Source organism: Eucyclogobius newberryi, unplaced genomic scaffold, assembly GCF_026437365.1.
Source record: "Eucyclogobius newberryi isolate DKJ021-1_F unplaced genomic scaffold, fEucNew1.0.hap1 SCAF_1, whole genome shotgun sequence".
NCBI classification, from domain to species: domain Eukaryota; kingdom Metazoa; phylum Chordata; class Actinopteri; order Gobiiformes; family Gobiidae; genus Eucyclogobius; species Eucyclogobius newberryi.
In genome coordinates this window covers 7676764-7696385 of record NW_027315723.1, presented here as the reverse complement: position 1 = coordinate 7696385, position 19622 = coordinate 7676764, and the positions used below count along the sequence as shown (strand labels likewise).

Here is a 19622-nt window from a genome sequence, read left to right as displayed (position 1 = left end):
TTTCTGGTACATCCTAGTCCTCAGGACTATTATTTATTTTTCAAATTGTAAAATCTACCAAACTGATCTGATTTTGAATCTTTTTTATCATCTTGATTTTTGAAAAGGCCAATGTGACCAACTTTGGACTCTTACCTCATTTAGAAAATTATTATTAAATCCACTTCTTATTAGACTATTGTGATAGCTGAAACCCTTTTGAACAATATCAAACACATGAATCTTAAAAGGACTGGCAGCCTCCATTTGGCAGATAGCACCATGGTCCCGAAGGCTTGGGGGGGTCACTTTGGACAGTCTGGGTTCACTTCTTCAGGCAGTGGTAGACCAGCGTGCGCGGGTTCAGGGTGTAGCGGTCGGAGGCCAGGAGCTTGTTGAGGTACTGAGGCACAGCGGGGCGGGGCGCCAGACGAGGGGCGGGGCTGAGCGCCATCACCTCGGCCATACGGCGCTTCATCTCATCCACCTCCCTCTCCTGTCGGAACAACTTATCTGCAAACACACAAGACGAGACATGCTTTTCAACAACACGCCACATACAGAGGCTTTTTATCTAGTTGCATCATTTAGATTTGGTTTTGTCCTGTTTCAGTCCAGCTTTATTTTTTCACTGCATGACCTGGTTTAGGCCGCAGTTATTTTATTAATAACCCTAAACCATCTGGCTTATACTCCTCATCCGTAGCTACTCTTCGGTTCTGTTTTGGTGCTTAAAATCCCGTCAGGTCCAATAGAATAAAGCAGTGTTTTCTCTGAGGTGTATTGTCTTGGCTACAGTGGTACAGTTTGGGTTTAGTCCGGTCTTCCCAGTGTGCACGGTGAGAGCGTGTTACCGTGGGCGATCTGCAGCTGCCTGCGAGCGTCCCCCAGGGCAGAGAACAGGTCCAGCTTGATGCGGGTCTCTGCGCTCAGGCTGAGCTCCAGCTGGTGGGCCTTGTCCTGGAAAGCGGAGAGCGAGGACAGGAGCAGCTCTGTGTCGTGCTCCACGCCGCAGAACTGGCCCAGCGACTGGACAACACAAGACAAACGCTGACGTTGTCATGGCGGCGGTAAATACTTTTCAATGGCAATGTGATGTTTTGACTCTCACGTTTTAGCTGTTTTCTCCCCCCCACCTTCTGCAGATTGATTATTATAGCGCTCAAATGACCTTCAATAACCTCTCTATGTGGACTAAACCCTTCAAAAGCCCCTTTAAGATTTAAAAACAATGCATCAGGGGTCAACCAATTTAATTGTTATGTCTATATCAAATTAATTAAGATAAGATCATCCTTTATTGTCCACACATGGGGAAATTTCGGTGTTACAACGCAGTAGATACAGAGGAAAAGGACAGATAACTTTGGGAAGTTTGAAAAAAAACTTAATAGAAGAACTCTTATAAACAAAAAACTCTTATTAACAAAACTCCTCTCATATCTTAATAGGGAATGGAGGAAAAAATAATAATAAATGAAATAAAAAGATAAAAATAATAGTATAAGTAAATAAGTAAACAATAATAAATTAAAGTAAAAATAGCTAGCATAAGACTAAATAATACTAATACTAATGGTAAGTAATTAATTAATTAACTAAACAGGAACTCTTCATAACTACTTCAGTCCTTAGTTAAACACGTCAGTGAAACAAAACACAACTCAAGGTATGTTTTTGTCATGGATAAACGACATTAAAACATGGTTAAAACGGCAGAAACGTCTTCATGAACCACAAACAACAGAAGTCACATGGACGAAAAGCCTTTTCTCACAATCAATTCTGACTAAACCAAAATATTGGATATCAACTTAACGAAGGCCTCAGCGTCTTTTCTTTTATCCAGTGAATATAAGTGTATTTCTGATAGTTTTTCATCATTTACACTTGTTCAAATGTTATTTATTTTAAACTAATCAACACTGAATTCAGGATTGCATCAGTCATTCCCATTATTCAGTAACATGAAGTATAGAGAGGACAGGAAGTGCATGTGTGAGTCCGTCTCACCATGGCAACGTGTCAGGTTCAGGGTTCAGCATGCGTCATGAACAACAGCACAAACATCTGCAAGACCACAGACACAGAGGACGTTTCAGCACTGCAAACACAACAGACACAGGGGACGTTTCAACACAGAGGACGTTTCAGCACTGCAAACACAACAGACACAAAGGACGTTTCAACACAGAGGACGTTTCAGCACTGCAAACACAACAGACACAGAGGACGTTTCAGCACTGCAAACACAACAGACACAGGGGACGTTTCAACACAGAGGACGTTTCAGCACTGCAAACACAACAGACACAGAGGACGTTTCAGCACTGCAAACACAACAGACACAGGGGACGTTTCAACACAGAGGACGTTTCAGCACTGCAAACACAACAGACACAGGGGACGTTTCAACACAGAGGACGTTTCAGCACTGCAAACACAACAGACACAAAGGACGTTTCAACACAGAGGACGTTTCAGCACTGCAAACACAACAGACACAGAGGACGTTTCAGCACTGCAAACACAACAGACACAGGGGACGTTTCAACACAGAGGACGTTTCAGCACTGCAAACACAACAGACACAGAGGACGTTTCAGCACTGCAAACACAACAGACACAGGGGACGTTTCAACACAGAGGACGTTTCAGCACTGCAAACACAACAGACACAGGGGACGTTTCAACACAGAGGACGTTTCAGCACTGCAAACACAACAGACACAAAGGACGTTTCAACACAGAGGACGTTTCAGCACTGCAAACACAACAGACACAGAGGACGTTTCAGCACTGCAAACACAACAGACACAGGGGACGTTTCAACACAGAGGACGTTTCAGCACTGCAAACACAACAGACACAGAGGACGTTTCAGCACTGCAAACACAACAGACACAGGGGACGTTTCAACACAGAGGACGTTTCAGCACTGCAAACACAACAGACACAGGGGACGTTTCAACACAGAGGACGTTTCAGCACTGCAAACACAACAGACACAAAGGACGTTTCAACACAGAGGACGTTTCAGCACTGCAAACACAACAGACACAGAGGACGTTTCAGCACTGCAAACACAACAGACACAGGGGACGTTTCAACACAGAGGACGTTTCAGCACTGCAAACACAACAGACACAGAGGACGTTTCAGCACTGCAAACACAACAGACACAGGGGACGTTTCAACACAGAGGACGTTTCAGCACTGCAAACACAACAGACACAGGGGACGTTTCAACACAGAGGACGTTTCAGCACTGCAAACACAACAGACACAAAGGACGTTTCAACACAGAGGACGTTTCAGCACTGCAAACACAACAGACACAGAGGACGTTTCAGCACTGCAAACACAACAGACACAGGGGACGTTTCAACACAGAGGACGTTTCAGCACTGCAAACACAACAGACACAGAGGACGTTTCAGCACTGCAAACACAACAGACACAGGGGACGTTTCAACACAGAGGACGTTTCAGCACTGCAAACACAACAGACACAGGGGACGTTTCAACACAGAGGACGTTTCAGCACTGCAAACACAACAGACACAAAGGACGTTTCAACACAGAGGACGTTTCAGCACTGCAAACACAACAGACACAGAGGACGTTTCAGCACTGCAAACACAACAGACACAGGGGACGTTTCAACACAGAGGACGTTTCAGCACTGCAAACACAACAGACACAGAGGACGTTTCAGCACTGCAAACACAACAGACACAGGGGACGTTTCAACACAGAGGACGTTTCAGCACTGCAAACACAACAGACACAGGGGACGTTTCAACACAGAGGACGTTTCAGCACTGCAAACACAACAGACACAAAGGACGTTTCAACACAGAGGACGTTTCAGCACTGCAAACACAACAGACACAGAGGACGTTTCAGCACTGCAAACACAACAGACACAGGGGACGTTTCAACACAGAGGACGTTTCAGCACTGCAAACACAACAGACACAAAGGACGTTTCAACACAGAGGACGTTTCAGCACTGCAAACACAACAGACACAGAGGACGTTTCAGCACTGCAAACACAACAGACACAGGGGACGTTTCAACACAGAGGACGTTTCAGCACTGCAAACACAACAGACACAGAGGACGTTTCAGCACTGCAAACACAACAGACACAGGGGACGTTTCAACACAGAGGACGTTTCAGCACTGCAAACACAACAGACACAGGGGACGTTTCAACACAGAGGACGTTTCAGCACTGCAAACACAACAGACACAAAGGACGTTTCAACACAGAGGACGTTTCAGCACTGCAAACACAACAGACACAGAGGACGTTTCAGCACTGCAAACACAACAGACACAGGGGACGTTTCAACACAGAGGACGTTTCAGCACTGCAAACACAACAGACACAGAGGACGTTTCAGCACTGCAAACACAACAGACACAGGGGACGTTTCAACACAGAGGACGTTTCAGCACTGCAAACACAACAGACACAGGGGACGTTTCAACACAGAGGACGTTTCAGCACTGCAAACACAACAGACACAAAGGACGTTTCAACACAGAGGACGTTTCAGCACTGCAAACACAACAGACACAGAGGACGTTTCAGCACTGCAAACACAACAGACACAGGGGACGTTTCAACACAGAGGACGTTTCAGCACTGCAAACACAACAGACACAGAGGACGTTTCAGCACTGCAAACACAACAGACACAGGGGACGTTTCAACACAGAGGACGTTTCAGCACTGCAAACACAACAGACACAGGGGACGTTTCAACACAGAGGACGTTTCAGCACTGCAAACACAACAGACACAAAGGACGTTTCAACACAGAGGACGTTTCAGCACTGCAAACACAACAGACACAGAGGACGTTTCAGCACTGCAAACACAACAGACACAGGGGACGTTTCAACACAGAGGACGTTTCAGCACTGCAAACACAACAGACACAGAGGACGTTTCAGCACTGCAAACACAACAGACACAGGGGACGTTTCAACACAGAGGACGTTTCAGCACTGCAAACACAACAGACACAGGGGACGTTTCAACACAGAGGACGTTTCAGCACTGCAAACACAACAGACACAAAGGACGTTTCAACACAGAGGACGTTTCAGCACTGCAAACACAACAGACACAGAGGACGTTTCAGCACTGCAAACACAACAGACACAGGGGACGTTTCAACACAGAGGACGTTTCAGCACTGCAAACACAACAGACACAGAGGACGTTTCAGCACTGCAAACACAACAGACACAGGGGACGTTTCAACACAGAGGACGTTTCAGCACTGCAAACACAACAGACACAGGGGACGTTTCAACACAGAGGACGTTTCAGCACTGCAAACACAACAGACACAAAGGACGTTTCAACACAGAGGACGTTTCAGCACTCCAAACACAACAGACACAGAGGACGTTTCAGCACTGCAAACACAACAGACACAGGGGACGTTTCAACACAGAGGACGTTTCAGCACTGCAAACACAACAGACACAGAGGACGTTTCAGCACTGCAAACACAACAGACACAGGGGACGTTTCAACACAGAGGACGTTTCAGCACTGCAAACACAACAGACACAGGGGACGTTTCAACACAGAGGACGTTTCAGCACTGCAAACACAACAGACACAAAGGACGTTTCAACACAGAGGACGTTTCAGCACTGCAAACACAACAGACACAGAGGACGTTTCAGCACTGCAAACACAACAGACACAGGGGACGTTTCAACACAGAGGACGTTTCAGCAATGCAAACACAACAGACACAGAGGACGTTTCAGCACTGCAAACACAACAGACACAGGGGACGTTTCAACACAGAGGACGTTTCAGCACTGCAAACACAACAGACACAGGGGACGTTTCAACACAGAGGACGTTTCAGCACTGCAAACACAACAGACACAAAGGACGTTTCAACACAGAGGACGTTTCAGCACTGCAAACACAACAGACACAGAGGACGTTTCAGCACTGCAAACACAACAGACACAGGGGACGTTTCAACACAGAGGACGTTTCAGCACTGCAAACACAACAGACACAGAGGACGTTTCAGCACTGCAAACACAACAGACACAGGGGACGTTTCAACACAGAGGACGTTTCAGCACTGCAAACACAACAGACACAGGGGACGTTTCAACACAGAGGACGTTTCAGCACTGCAAACACAACAGACACAAAGGACGTTTCAACACAGAGGACGTTTCAGCACTGCAAACACAACAGACACAGAGGACGTTTCAGCACTGCAAACACAACAGACACAGGGGACGTTTCAACACAGAGGACGTTTCAGCACTGCAAACACAACAGACACAGAGGACGTTTCAGCACTGCAAACACAACAGACACAGGGGACGTTTCAACACAGAGGACGTTTCAGCACTGCAAACACAACAGACACAGGGGACGTTTCAACACAGAGGACGTTTCAGCACTGCAAACACAACAGACACAAAGGACGTTTCAACACAGAGGACGTTTCAGCACTGCAAACACAACAGACACAGAGGACGTTTCAGCACTGCAAACACAACAGACACAGGGGACGTTTCAACACAGAGGACGTTTCAGCAATGCAAACACAACAGACACAGAGGACGTTTCAGCACTGCAAACACAACAGACACAGGGGACGTTTCAACACAGAGGACGTTTCAGCACTGCAAACACAACAGACACAGGGGACGTTTCAACACAGAGGACGTTTCAGCACTGCAAACACAACAGACACAGGGGACGTTTCAGCACTGCAAACACAACGGGGACAGAGGACGTTTCAGCACTGTAAACACAACAGAGACAGAGGACGTTTCAGCACTGCAAACACAACAGACACAGGGGACGTTTCAGCACTGCAAACACAACGGGGACAGAGGACGTTTCAGCACTGCAAACACAACAGACACAAAGGACGTTTCAGCACTGCAAACACAACAGACACAGAGGACGTTTCAGCACTGCAAACACAACAGACACAGGGGACGTTTCAGCACTGCAAACACAACGGGGACAGAGGACGTTTCAGCACTGCAAACACAACAGACACAAAGGACGTTTCAGCACTGCAAACACAACAGACACAGAGGACGTTTCAGCACTGCAAACACAACAGAGACAGAGGACGTTTCAGCACTGCAAACACAACAGAGACAGAGGACGTTTCAGCACTGCAAACACAACAGACACAGAGGACGTTTCAGCACTGCAAACACAACAGACAGGACGTTTCAGCACTGCAAACACAACAGACACAGAGGACGTTTCAGCACTGCAAACACAACAGACACAGAGGACGTTTCAGCACTGCAAACACAACGGATACAAAGGACGTTTCAGCACTGCAAACACAACAGACACAGAGGACGTTTCAGCACAGCAAACACAACAGACACAGAGGACGTTTCAGCACTGCAAACACAACAGAGACAGAGGACGTTTCAGCACTGCAAACACAACAGACACAGAGGACGTTTCAGCACTGCAAACACAACAGACACAGAGGACGTTTCAGCACTGCAAACACAACAGACACAGAGGACGTTTCAGCACTGCAAACACAACAGACACAGAGGACGTTTCAGCACTGCAAACACAATGGATACAGACCCAGGGATCACAGCACGCTGAAACTGTGATTAAACAAAGACTAAACCCAAACTAAACCAGTGTTGAACTATACTAGGTCTACATGAGGACTAGCCCAAAGAAAGACCAAAAGATGAATAAGTTGGACTCACTTATTAAGCACCTATAACCCCTTATAAGAAGCTCTTCAGTGGAACGAGTACCACAGTTTGAGAACCACTGCATCACTACATAACCAGAACCACAGTATTGCCCCTCAGAGTTATGGTAGTACCTCCAGGTTCCTGTGCAGCTCACCCAGCCGGGCGTCTGTGTGGTGGCCCTCCCGCTGCAGCTGCTGGTACTCTGCCTCCAGCTCGCTCACTCTCCTCCTCAGCAGGTGCGTGTCCGGGTGCTCCTGTCTGCTGCAGGGACACAGGGCTTACCACATACTACTTTGACACAAAGTTTATGATAAATTATGTTTTATGGAGGAGTGCTTTCAATCAAGTGTGAGAGCATGTGCATAATAAAAGGCGCAGCAAACCAGTTCAAACTGTTCTTTTAGCCAGCCAACAATGAGTCTACACAAAGTAGAGGTGGAAACGTGACCTGATCTCATTCTGTGTGACACCAGCTCATTTACACAGTGAGTCTTCATTCATGTTCTGTCATCCCCATTCAAATTCTACATCGAGTAAGCTTTAATCTGTGCCAGACTCAATATTTTGTTTATATCTAGACTTCATTTTAAGAAACAAATGCACAGAATTTGAGTCTGAACTTAATAGATTGATAAAGCTCCCTCACCAGCTCCCTTGTGAAAATAGATGCAAAAGCAGTGAGCGGGTCATGTCCACGGCACTGCTCTGCATCAGGAGGTCACGCTGTATGAGAAACTCTGCAGAAACGTCTCAGGAGAAGGCGTTTTATTTCATTAATTTTGCCAATAACCCCAAAACACGCCGCACACGTGCCATATTCAACCAAGGCAAAAAATGTGAATGCAACATTCGCCTATATTAGTCTAATGCCTTCGGCCCTGCAACGAGCTGATATCTGTCTCCGGTGAACCCTGCTTAAGGCCCAAAGTCACTGGGAGAGGCTCCAGTCACCTGCGACTCCTGACAAGAACAAGCGGTAGAAGATGATAGTCAGATAATGCTTTCTTTATCGTCAGAGGAGAACTTGGAGCTGTGGCTCGCCTCAACACGCAGAAAAACCGTTCAGCATTTACAGTTTTGAGAATGAGTAGCTGTTTTATGTGTATGTGGAGGACAGATACAGGACTTTGAGCAGGAGTCCTTCCCTGTGCTGCACTGAGGAGCAGTGTCAAAACACTCTTTCACTTGACAACTTCACGCGACTCATCAAAAATCTGTCTGAGCACCAATGATCTAGTCATCATAGCTTTTACTCTAATAGGCCCTCAATGATATTATAGAAGCAGCAGCAGCTGAGGCACACTTTTGCCACCTGCTCTATACTCTCATTTACATATTAGGTTTGCAGAAGAAATGCTACAGCCTTTTCAAAAAGTAAACCACATTTAACAGACCCACAAATGGCACATGCAAGTGTTTAGTTTGTTCACACAGTTTAGCACCTAGATTGAGAAATGAGGCCCAAAGTGTTTGTGCCCTCTGCCGATGCAAATGCAGCAGATGGATGTGAGTTGTGCTAAAAGTGAAATGTCTGTGGTGTGTGAAGCGTGGGAAAAAAAACATATAATGAATAATGAATTAATTCATAATAATTACACGCTGCTCAGGCTCCTGGCTGCTGCCTCGTCCTTCTTCTGGATCTGGAGCTCACTGAGTTGTCTCTCCACAGACAGTCTGGCCTCTGTCTCTGCTCTGGTCTTCTTTTCCAGCAGAGCGCTGGTCTGTTTGTCCCTGTGCTTCGTCTTCCCTAGGCACAGCAGCCTGACCGTACAACACACATAGGATAGTTTTATGTTAGTTACTATGTTATGTGTGAAATCAGCTCCCAGGTGAATACTGTTGTTGTGTACGTGGGCAAGACACTTGACTCCCCGCAGCCCTAGTGTCTGCGTACAATATTTAATTCATTCAGTATGTACATATCATGCCGTCTCTGTATAAAGTGTTCAATGTTTGTTGTTTGTGTTGCACCGAACCACCAGGACAAGTTCCTATGTTTGTGAATGTTTGTTCATCGACAAATGGCAATAAGCCCATTTCTGATTCTGATTCTGGTGTATAAGTGTGTGTGTGTGTGTGTGTGTGTGTGTGTGAGTGGGTCCTTCAAAGTAGAGCCCTATATAACAGACATTAAACCAGATCATAACTTAACTATTGTTTGATGCCCCACAGACAATCTAGGACAAAAAAATAAATGATTGTTATGTCCTGGAAATCCACCACAGCCCCACATTTTGAACACTGGCTCTGGGAAATGGTTTCCAGGATTCAAAAAGAACATCTTTGATTGGACAATGTGAACAAACAGTAAAGGCAACAAATTGATACCTGGGACATATACACATTTATCCTTGACATTGTTGCATTTTTTTCAGTTGCTTGCTCTTTTATTGTATCTTGTCTGGCAGTCTGTGTACTTTTACTAGTTGTTTAAATGTATTGTATTATGGCCTGATTTGAAAAAGTCTGATGATGAAGTAAAAATGGCATAAAAGATGACATGATACTACATTGTGCAGAGGAAGCTCTGTGAGGCCTTCTGACGCTGTCACACCACATTTTTCTCAGCTCCAGTGTGATGCTACTAAACTATTTTTAGTGCTATGAAAGTGTGAGAGCACAGTCTGTTCATGGAGGAGGAGCAGATGACAACAGGGGAGGAGCAGAGGCCCATAGAGAAGCAGAGGCCCATGGAGGAGCAGAGGCCCATGGAGGAGGAGCAGAGGCCCATGGAGGAGCAGAGGCTGATGGAGGAGAAGAGGCCCATATAGAAGCAGGGGCCCATGCAGGAGCAGAGGCCCATGGAGGAGCAGAGGCCCATGGAGGAGCAGAGGCCCATGGAGGAGGAGCAGAGGCCCATGGAGGAGCAGAGGCCCATAGAGAAGCAGGGGCCCATGCAGGAGCAGAGGCTCATGGAGGAGCAGAGGCCCATGGAGGAGGAGCAGAGGCCCATGGAGGAGCAGAGGCCCATGGAGGAGCAGAGGCCCATGGAGGAGCAGAAGCCAACAGAGGAGGAGCAGAAGCCCATAGAGAAGGAGCAGAGGCCAACAGAGGAGCAGAGGCCCATATAGAAGCAGAGGCTCATGGAGGAGCAGAAGCCCATGGAGGAGCAGAGGCCAACAAAGGAGGAGCAGAGGCCAACGGAGGAGGATCAGAGGCCCATGGAAGAGCAGAGGTCAACAGAGGAGGAGCGGAGGCCAATGGAGGAGCAGAGGCCAACAGAGGAGGAGCAGAGGCCCATAGAGAAGCTGGGGCCCAAGCAGGAGCATAGGCCCATGGAGGAGCAGAGGCCCATAGATGAGCAGAGGCCCATGGAGGAGCAGAAGCCAACAGAGGAGGAGCAGAGGTCCATAGAGAAGGAGCAGAGGCCAACAGAGGAGCAGAGGCCCATATAGAAGCAGAGGCTCATGGAGGAGCAGAGGCCCATGGAGGAGGAGCAGATGCCCATGGAGGAGCAGAGGCCAACAGAGGAGGATCAGAGGCCCATGGAGGAGCAGAGGCCAACAGAGAAGGATCAGAGGCCCATGGAGGAGCAGAGGCCCATGGAGGAGCAGAGGCCAACAAAGGAGGAGGAGAGGCCAACAGAGGAGGATCAGAGGCCCATGGAGGAGCAGAGGCCCATGGAGGAGCAGAGGCCCATGGAGGAGCAGAGGCCAACAGAGGAGGAGCAGAGGCCCATGGAGGATCAGAGGCCCGTGGAGGAGCAGAGGCCCATGGAGGATCAGAGGCCCAAGGACAAGCAGAGGCCCACAGAGGAGGAGCAGAGGCCCATGGAGGAGCAGAGGCCCACAGAGGAGGAGCAGAGGCCCAAGTAGGAGGAGCAGAGGCCCATATAGAAGCAGAGGCCAACAGAGGAGGAGCAGAGGCCCATATAGAAGCAGAGGCTCATGGAGGAGCAGAGGCCCATAGAAAAGCAGAGGCCCATGGAGGAGGAGCAGAGGCCCATATAGAAGCAGAGGCCAACAGAGGAGGAGCAGAGACCCATGGAGGAGCAGAGGCAAACAGAGGAGGAGCAGAGACCCATGGAGGAGCAGAGGCAAACAGAGGAGGAGCAGAGGCCCATGGAGGAGCAGAGGCCAACAGAGAAGCAGAGAGGCCCATGGAGGAGCAGAGGTCCATGGAGGAGCAGAGGCCAACAGAGGAGGAGCAGAGGCCAATAGAGGAGGGGCAGAGGCCCATAGAGGAGGAGCAGAGGTCCATGGAGGAGGAGCAGAGGTCCATGGAGGAGTAGAGGCCAACAGAGGAGGAGCAGAGGCCAACAGAGGAGGAGCAGAGGCCCATAGAGGAGGAGCAGAGGTCCATGGAGGAGGAGCAGAGGTCCATGGAGGAGCAGAGGCCCACAGAGGAGGAGCAAAGGCCCTCAGAGGAGGAGAAGAGGCCCACAGAGGAGGAGCAAAGGCCCTCAGAGGAGGAGAAGAGGCCCACGGAAGAGGAGCAGAGGCCCATGGAGTACAGGGTCACAATCCAGTTTGGATCCATCACCCCACATGCTAATACATCCAGATCTCCACAACCCATTTCACCTGATTCACCTGTGGGTTTTCCTGTTTCCATCTCATATGTAACGCTCTTGAACGTGGCCCCTGGTGTTGTGTACGGGGGACACTTACTTGGTGTGAAGCAGCATGTTGGCCTCCCTCAGCAGGTCCAGCTCTGGTCTCATGCTCCTCTCGCTGTTGCTCAGGTTACACAGGTGGCCCTTCAGCTCCTGCTCTGTCTGTCGGCTGGACTGAAGCTCGGCCTTCAGCCTCCTCATATCCTGCTCCAGCCTGGAACATGGCGACAAAGACCTTTACACGGTGTCCTACCACCAATGTAGCTTTGTTTAGTTTGGAATAGGTTATTGTTTCATTCAACAACTTTGTATCTGCTTTAGCTCTGGAGTTTACACATGTGCACAGGTTTTGTACTATTTAAGACCTGGTTTTGTCATATTATTGACCTGGTTTTGGACAAATATTTATTTTGTGAAAGGTTTGAGAACCGTCAACCTGTGCTAAAATGGCAGGTTCAAAAATTTGGGGTTAAAATGACGGTTATTGAAGAGTCACAATGCAAATAGTGTGGAAATAGTGTAGAAGTTAAAAATGGTGTGCTGCCCGGTGGTGCAGTGGTTAAGGCACAGCTCCAAATGCAGCTGGCCGCAGTGTTGTGAGTTCGAATTCTGACTCTTACTGCAATTTACTGCATGTCCTCCCTACTCTCTCATCCCCATCTCACACTGTCCTTTCCTGTCTAATAAAGCCTTTGGGCCTCAAGAATTCCAGGCTCATGAGCTGCAGAGGCCAAATTACCACCAATTCAGGATTTATTAATAGCAAAATTAAACATTTTTGAAACGGTTAAAAATTCCTACTTGTTCATCTGCTCAGCTTGTACACTGTGAGCGGCTGCTGAGTCCCGGTTTGGGCTGATGGTTTTGGAGTTGGCTCTCTGTTTCTTGTCCACTCTGCCCCCTGGTGGTGAGGGCGTGTGGCGACTGCCTCTGCGGGCTTTTGGAGAGGCGTTTTTGGCTGCTTTGTACCCCTTGCCTGCCTGCTCCTCCTGAGGTAGACTGTCAGGACAGTTTTCAGACACTGCAGTGGTCCTGTGGAGGGCTTCACTGGGTTTGGGCACAGAAGATGATATGTGCCTGTTTGTTGTTTCCGTTTTGAGCGATTCTGGTAGGAGGCGCTCTGTGTGTTCCACCGAGCGGATCTGCAGACAGTCCACCACATTGGCCTGGTCACTGGACACCACTGAGCCAGTTGGACACTGGTACTGACCACAGTCTGGCTTCCCCTTCCACCTGGAGTCTGCAAACACATGGATCAGCACATCAATGGTATGTACCGCAGGAGAGCAGTCATCAGAAAAAAGAAAAAAAAAGTCATCACTCTCTCTGCTCTAGCTGTCTCTCGCTATGATTTTTCAGAGCAGCCACACTCACTTCTCACGTCATTGAGCACACACTATTAACTCAAACAGGTGGCCATGTTTGAACACGGGGCTTGGAGGCAGATAAACATACCGTAAATGTTTCTATTACATATACTTAATACAATCTCTGTTACTATCGTATTGACACCCATTTAAATATTGTCCAGGTTTGGTCCAGGTGTGTTACGACCACTTTTGTCCTGGTGTAGACCTCGTTCAGTACAAGCTTGACTCAGATTTGGTCCTTTTTAATCCTGGTTTATATATGATGTGGACCTGTTTGATTCTAACTTTTATAACAATAAATCTTCACAAAAAAAACAAAAAAATAGCAACGCAGAAGAAGAACCAATACTTCCTCTTGTTTAGAAGTGACACAGAGGTTGTGATTAATTGTGCAGAGTAAGTGCAGTAAAGTATGTACAAGTAAAATCGGAGTTGAGACAACAGAATACTGTGGTCAGCTGTGTCAAAAGCTGAGGACATGTATAAAAGCAGAAGGGCAAGAGGATTTCCAGAATCAAGTGTTAAAAGAAGATCATTAAAAGCATGTAAAAGTGCTCTTTCTGTGCTATGTTGTTGCTTAAAGCCTGACTGAATAAAAGACTAAAATGTCTCACAGCAGATGAATATTTGTTTCACAGATTCTTGAGAATCATCTGGTCAGGTTTGTCCTGTTCAGTTTGAGCGCGGCCTTTGTGGGCTCGACCAATCACTGCGCAGCATTGTAATTTGGGTGAAAGTCAAAAGGACAAACCTGAACAAACACGGCGATGGTCACAGACATACTTTGGCCTAATTTAGCAGATTTACGGCATTTACATTTTTTTTTTATGTGCGCATAGAAACGCTTTGTGTATTTGAGGATGAGGAAGAAGTTTGTGATTTTACAACAGTTTAATCAATCAGGTTAAAATATTCTTTTCCCGACTGCTTTCGCAAAGAGCCTGTCCAAATTGACATTGTGTAGAACTCAATTCAGAATACAACCAGGTTAATAAATGACTTAGAAATGAAATACTGAGTACTGAGAGCAGGGACTTACTGGAGGTGTCGGGGGCGCTCTTGGTGCAGAGCTGTAGGCTGGAGGGAAGGGTCACATGAAGGTCTGGGTCACTCTGCACCGCCCTCTGAACCCGCAGCTTAAACGCACTGGAGAAGTAACAGGTGGCATCGAAGCCCAGGTACACTACCGGGTACCCGATACTACAGCAGGGGACAGAGGAGGGATAATGAATGATAATGTGCTTATTATTATTATCAAGCTCATTATCGAGCTTAATAATATTAATAATGAAAATAATAAAAAACATGTATACATTGACTTCCTGTTTAAAACTGCAGAAGTGAAAAGCTCCACCTCTTTATAGTATTTCACCATTACAAACAATTAATTGTTTTAAATGGCTATGTGACGTGACCTAGCCCAAAAGACCTGGAGTCTGAAGTACTACCCACTCGCTTGTACTACTCGGTAGGTAAAAACTGAAATTCAACTTCAGGACAAAACAGCATTGCTCAAAACAGCATGATAAGGGAACACCTACATATAACAAGGCTAAGAGCTGACATTGAGTATTGAACCTTTTTCTTTGTATGGAATGAAAATGTAGTTGTAAATATGAGTGACAACTGTAAACTCTGTACCAGTGCGCGGCGAAGAGGTGGGACAGGTTGGCGTGAGAGGACTTGAGGTCTCTCAGGCGCAGGGAGGCCTCTGTGTAAAGCAGGAGCACCCACAGCCACAGGGACGACACGCACAGGCCCTTCTCTGCTCAATAACCACACAAGACCACAGAGTTATTGCCATGGTAACGATGGGGAAATTCCACTGTTGCAATGCACAGTACAGGTACAGCAGGAGAATATGAGCATTTCTAAATTGATTCTAAATGAACAAGTGGCTATGGCCATGGTTGAGTACAGTGCAGCATATGCATGGAAACAATTCCAGATGAATATCAGTGGCTATGGCTAGGATTATGATTATAGACAGTTTTGCATATGGACAGAATTAATGTGTTTTTTAAAGTGTTTTTCTGACTGTGACCAATCATACATCTATGTAAAAAGAAATGGTTTTGGCTGCAAAATGCTTGTAAAGTTGTATACATTTCTTTCTATTGTACAGTATTGTACATCGTACAGTATCTATTGATTTCATAAATATTCATGTAGGAAACACTATTGTCTTGGTGTTTATGGTTACTGAATTCGTATGTAATCTAACCTAAATCTCTTGCAGATCAGTGAAATTGAAAAAACAACAGAACAGATAATTCTCCAGAGACAATAATCTTGTTGCATTTTAATTGGGCCAATCTCTACTTGTAACCTAATCTATTTCAAACACAGTAGAATTTCAGTTTATTTCTGATCTATTTCTCACCTGTGTGCCAGATGTAGTTGAACAAAACATAGGTGCTGGCCACAAAGAAGAGCCAGTGCAGAGGGACAAACACCAAACAGAAGATGTCCAGCGTGAAGGCGGCACAGATGAACACCACACAGAGCACCTGCAGAAACACAACACAGGTTCAGACTGTGGTCGTTGCAGTGTGAGGAAGAAAGAGCCAGAAGGGGGCGCTCACTCACCGGGCCGTGGCAGTGGAAGGTGCTGTAGACGCTGCAGAAGAAGAGCCAGCAGGGCCACAGATACTCCAGCCTGAAGCCCAGAAGGAAGTCCACCAGCAGGACCAAGGACCAGAGGAGAACCAGGCGCACCAGTGTGTAGGCACTGAGGGAGGGACAGCAATTCACAAAGAGTTTCATCAATAATACACTTATACACTTAATATTCTCTATCTATAAGCCATAAAAGTGTGGCAATGTGCAATAGAAATAATGGTTTGACTTGCTAATTAGTACAATAATTGTTAGTTGCAGCAAAATAATTGTTTTTCTTCAGGATAACAAATCATAATTTTCGATTTTTTTAAAATTGTGTCTTATTAAAAATGAATAAAAATGCCTTTCAATTGCCTTTTCAATTTCTTTTTCGTCCTACAAAGTCTAAACTCTGCTCCAAACCACATGCTTTACTGACAGAGGGTTGTGGACCTCAGCATTAAAAAGACCATTGATGATTAGAAGTCTCTGATCACCTCAAATAATACTCAGGACAGGGACAGGGTCAAAATTGTACATCCACATGCTCTTAATCTCAATAAATGACACATTGTTATGACACATTATCAGATTTTGAACCATGAGTGAAAATTGCCAACCGGTAAATTTCTCATATACTTTTTGATTCCATGTCCGTATTTTGGTGTGATCCGCCCTTCACAATTGTAGATCAGTACTCTATTATATTCATCAAACAGTGGACAGGCTCCCTCTTTCCTGCAGCGTGGGCTCAAACCTGCTTATTTCATCCACTGTCATTATGCATGTTCATCCTTTAAGAATGTCTTGTTCCATGTGCCCTGTCCCTTTAAGACCGCCGGGCCCTTTGTTCTATCCAGCCGCTGTGCACATCTCTCGCTCTTTGTTTGGTTTCTATGGCAATACTTCATCTGGAGACAGAGGGGTGGGGGGCATCCGTAGCATCCCTGCACACCCATGCAGGGTTTTAATAACATACTAGGTTACATGGAAGCTCACTCAAGGCTAAGTGCATGTTCAGAGCTGGTTCACAGCAGGAGAGGAACAAAGACAGAACAGTACATAACACACGGAGAGAAGCAGGAACACAACAGGCCTGGAGAAATGCATGAGAAACATTGTATGATAAGAATAACATTAGACCTGTATTCAACTATATTTACAACATTCAATCAGGCAAATGTTCAACATAGCATGAATATTATTCAGTATTATTCATTGTTTACTATCAAATTAATGTCTTTCATTCTTTTGATACTCTCGGATGAGAATCTGGGAATTATTTAAAACAAAATATTATAGATTTTCAAATGGGCAAAAGTCCTCAAAATGTTATTGAAAAGGAAACCTGTAAAAACTAGCTCTATAAAATGTACTATATTATTTTCTAGAAATGTAACAGGTCCGTTGGTATAGGCCTGTAAAGCCATTGTTACATTAACATTGTTCAAATCTTGTGATTTTAAATGATTGCAGTATGCATGAGTTTTATTGCCATACTGCAGAGAGGCTAATAGAATTGTACAAATTAAACGTTCACCTTTTAAATTACATTGACACACTTTTGGTGTGAATCATTATTCATATTGCAAAGGATTAAGATTTAAAAATCGTTTGTTATCCATAATTTCTTGGTCCTTGCTCTGAAATGGAGAAAAGGATCATGTTCCCACTGTTTTTAGCTGTTGCTGCAACAAAACAATGCACTGAAGCAAAGGAACTTGAGACTATTGTGACAGCCCACGATATTATTGGGAGACTTTTCACAAAATTGACAAAATACCACAATATTTAGGTCATTATTACATCCAAAATAGGCTATTTTTAAGTCATTTTAAAAATAATTGAGCATATTTCAGCTATTTCTAATCAACTTTATAGCTTAATACTAACGGCCTATTGTGCTCGCGTGATTTGTTGTGTTATAACAGCCAGTGCACAGAGCTGCAGACGTGCACAGAAGAGCTGCAGACGTGCACAGAAGAGCTGCAGACGTGCACAGAAGAGCTGCAGACGTGCACAGAAGAGCTGCAGACGTGCACAGAAGAGCTGCAGACGTGCACAGAAGAGCTGCAGACGTGCACAGAAGAGCTGCAGACGTGCACAGAAGAGCTGCAGACGTGCACAGAGTCGTGCACAGAGCTGCAGACGTGACGTGCACAGAGCTGCAGACGTGCACAGAGCCTAACAAGTGGTCTCCATCTCCTCCGGGTGCTTTGTGTTTATGTGACTTTAGGACCGTGCGCGCGCGAGAGTGACTGAAGTACTGTGGTGCTGAACGTGCAGGCCTACAGAGGTAGTAAAGAGCCTACACAGGTGAGAACCCCGGGGAGGCCATGTAAACACACGCACCAGAGACAGGCACAAGTGGCCCGCGGCATGCTTATAAATATATATTCACGCGCTTTATGCATTTGCTGCTATAACGTTAAAGCCTCGATCATGTTAAATCCTCTTTAATGAATGTATTACATAAATGACTGATCCAAACACGGATGAGGTCATGCGTCAGCGGAGCAGACAGGTGACGGCGGATGGACAACTGTACACAAAGACGGCTGCGTAACAAAAGCGTCTGGTCCGCGGCCCCGTTACCTCTCCGATAATTTCTCGGTGAGTCGGAGCTTCTTCATCCTGCGCAGCCTCGTCGCGTCCACGGCGCGTTTCTTCATCGTATGGCTTGGTTTCCTCCGCGCGGTGGCCGTGTGGACCGCAGCGGGGCGAGGAGAGCGCTCGGCGGGCTCTCGGTGAAGGATGGAGCGGTGGAGCTGATGAGGATGGCTGTGTTGGTGGTGCGTCTGTGCGTCTGGAGCGCGCGGGGGGGCGCATGCGCTCTGGAGGGTGCAGGAGGGCACGGGAGAGCGGAGCGCGGGGTGAACTTGAGTTTAGGTTTTATAGCGCGTTCCGAATTATGGGTTTATTAGTGCACGGTTAGATTCTTAGGGCGTAATCACCACAAAGTTCAAAACTATCCCAAAGCCTTTTTGTCAACCATTAACAACATTTTAAACCTGTAGCAACTCAACCCCACTCACCTGTGTGTGTGGCTTGCTCTTCTGTCAATGGGCCTGATGTGTTACCATTTTAATTTGGTAATGGATTTGTCAGTTAGCTATTTCACTGTTGATTATCGGCATTTCAACTTGAATTGTGAAGCTTGGTCCTCTTTGCACCCTCTTGTTTTTTAACTGACTGTGATATCATGTCACCCCAGAAGTGGTGCATTTTTACCTGTGGAAGTCACGTATGTGGTAGTTCTGTTTTAGATCAGCAATGCCTTAAAACACTTTACTAACATGCAAACTTGTAACTAGATTGACCTGGATTTTTATTTATCTTATTTAATTTATTTGCAGAG

The 19622-nt window shown here is 46.3% G+C and overlaps 1 protein-coding gene across 2 annotated transcripts; it reads right to left on the bottom strand.

Annotated features, from left to right (window-relative positions):
* LOC140368183 (macoilin-1) lies at positions 1 to 19079 on the bottom strand. Of its 2 annotated transcripts, none has more exons than XM_072455153.1 (11): positions 18860 to 19079; positions 16253 to 16394; positions 16047 to 16173; positions 15305 to 15428; positions 14703 to 14863; positions 13095 to 13533; positions 12349 to 12507; positions 9335 to 9499; positions 7870 to 7999; positions 834 to 1008; positions 1 to 492 (listed from the first exon to the last, which is right to left on the bottom strand). In XM_072455153.1, the coding sequence occupies exons 1-11, from the start codon at positions 18934 to 18936 to the stop codon at positions 305 to 307; spliced, it is 1887 nt and encodes a 628-aa protein (XP_072311254.1). In that variant the 5' UTR covers positions 18937 to 19079; the 3' UTR covers positions 1 to 304. The 2 variants fall into 2 exon arrangements, with proteins under 2 accessions (XP_072311254.1, XP_072311328.1); XM_072455227.1 differs by having other exon boundaries at positions 7870 to 7996.
* Between the last annotated feature and the right edge of the window lie 543 nt (positions 19080 to 19622).

Bases quoted from the DNA above. Each gene is read 5' to 3' on its own strand.
- LOC140368183 (XM_072455153.1), bottom strand. From the start codon at position 18,936: ATGAAGAAACGCGCCGTGGACGCGACGAGGCTGCGCAGGATGAAGAAG. The intron at 15,429-16,046 runs GTGAGAAATAGA...GTTATTGAGCAG, and splicing joins CAACTACATCTGGCACACAG to AGAAGGGCCTGTGCGTGTCG. The intron at 9,500-12,348 runs GTAAGTGTCCCC...TTGTACGGTCAG, and splicing joins AACATGCTGCTTCACACCAA to GCTGCTGTGCCTAGGGAAGA.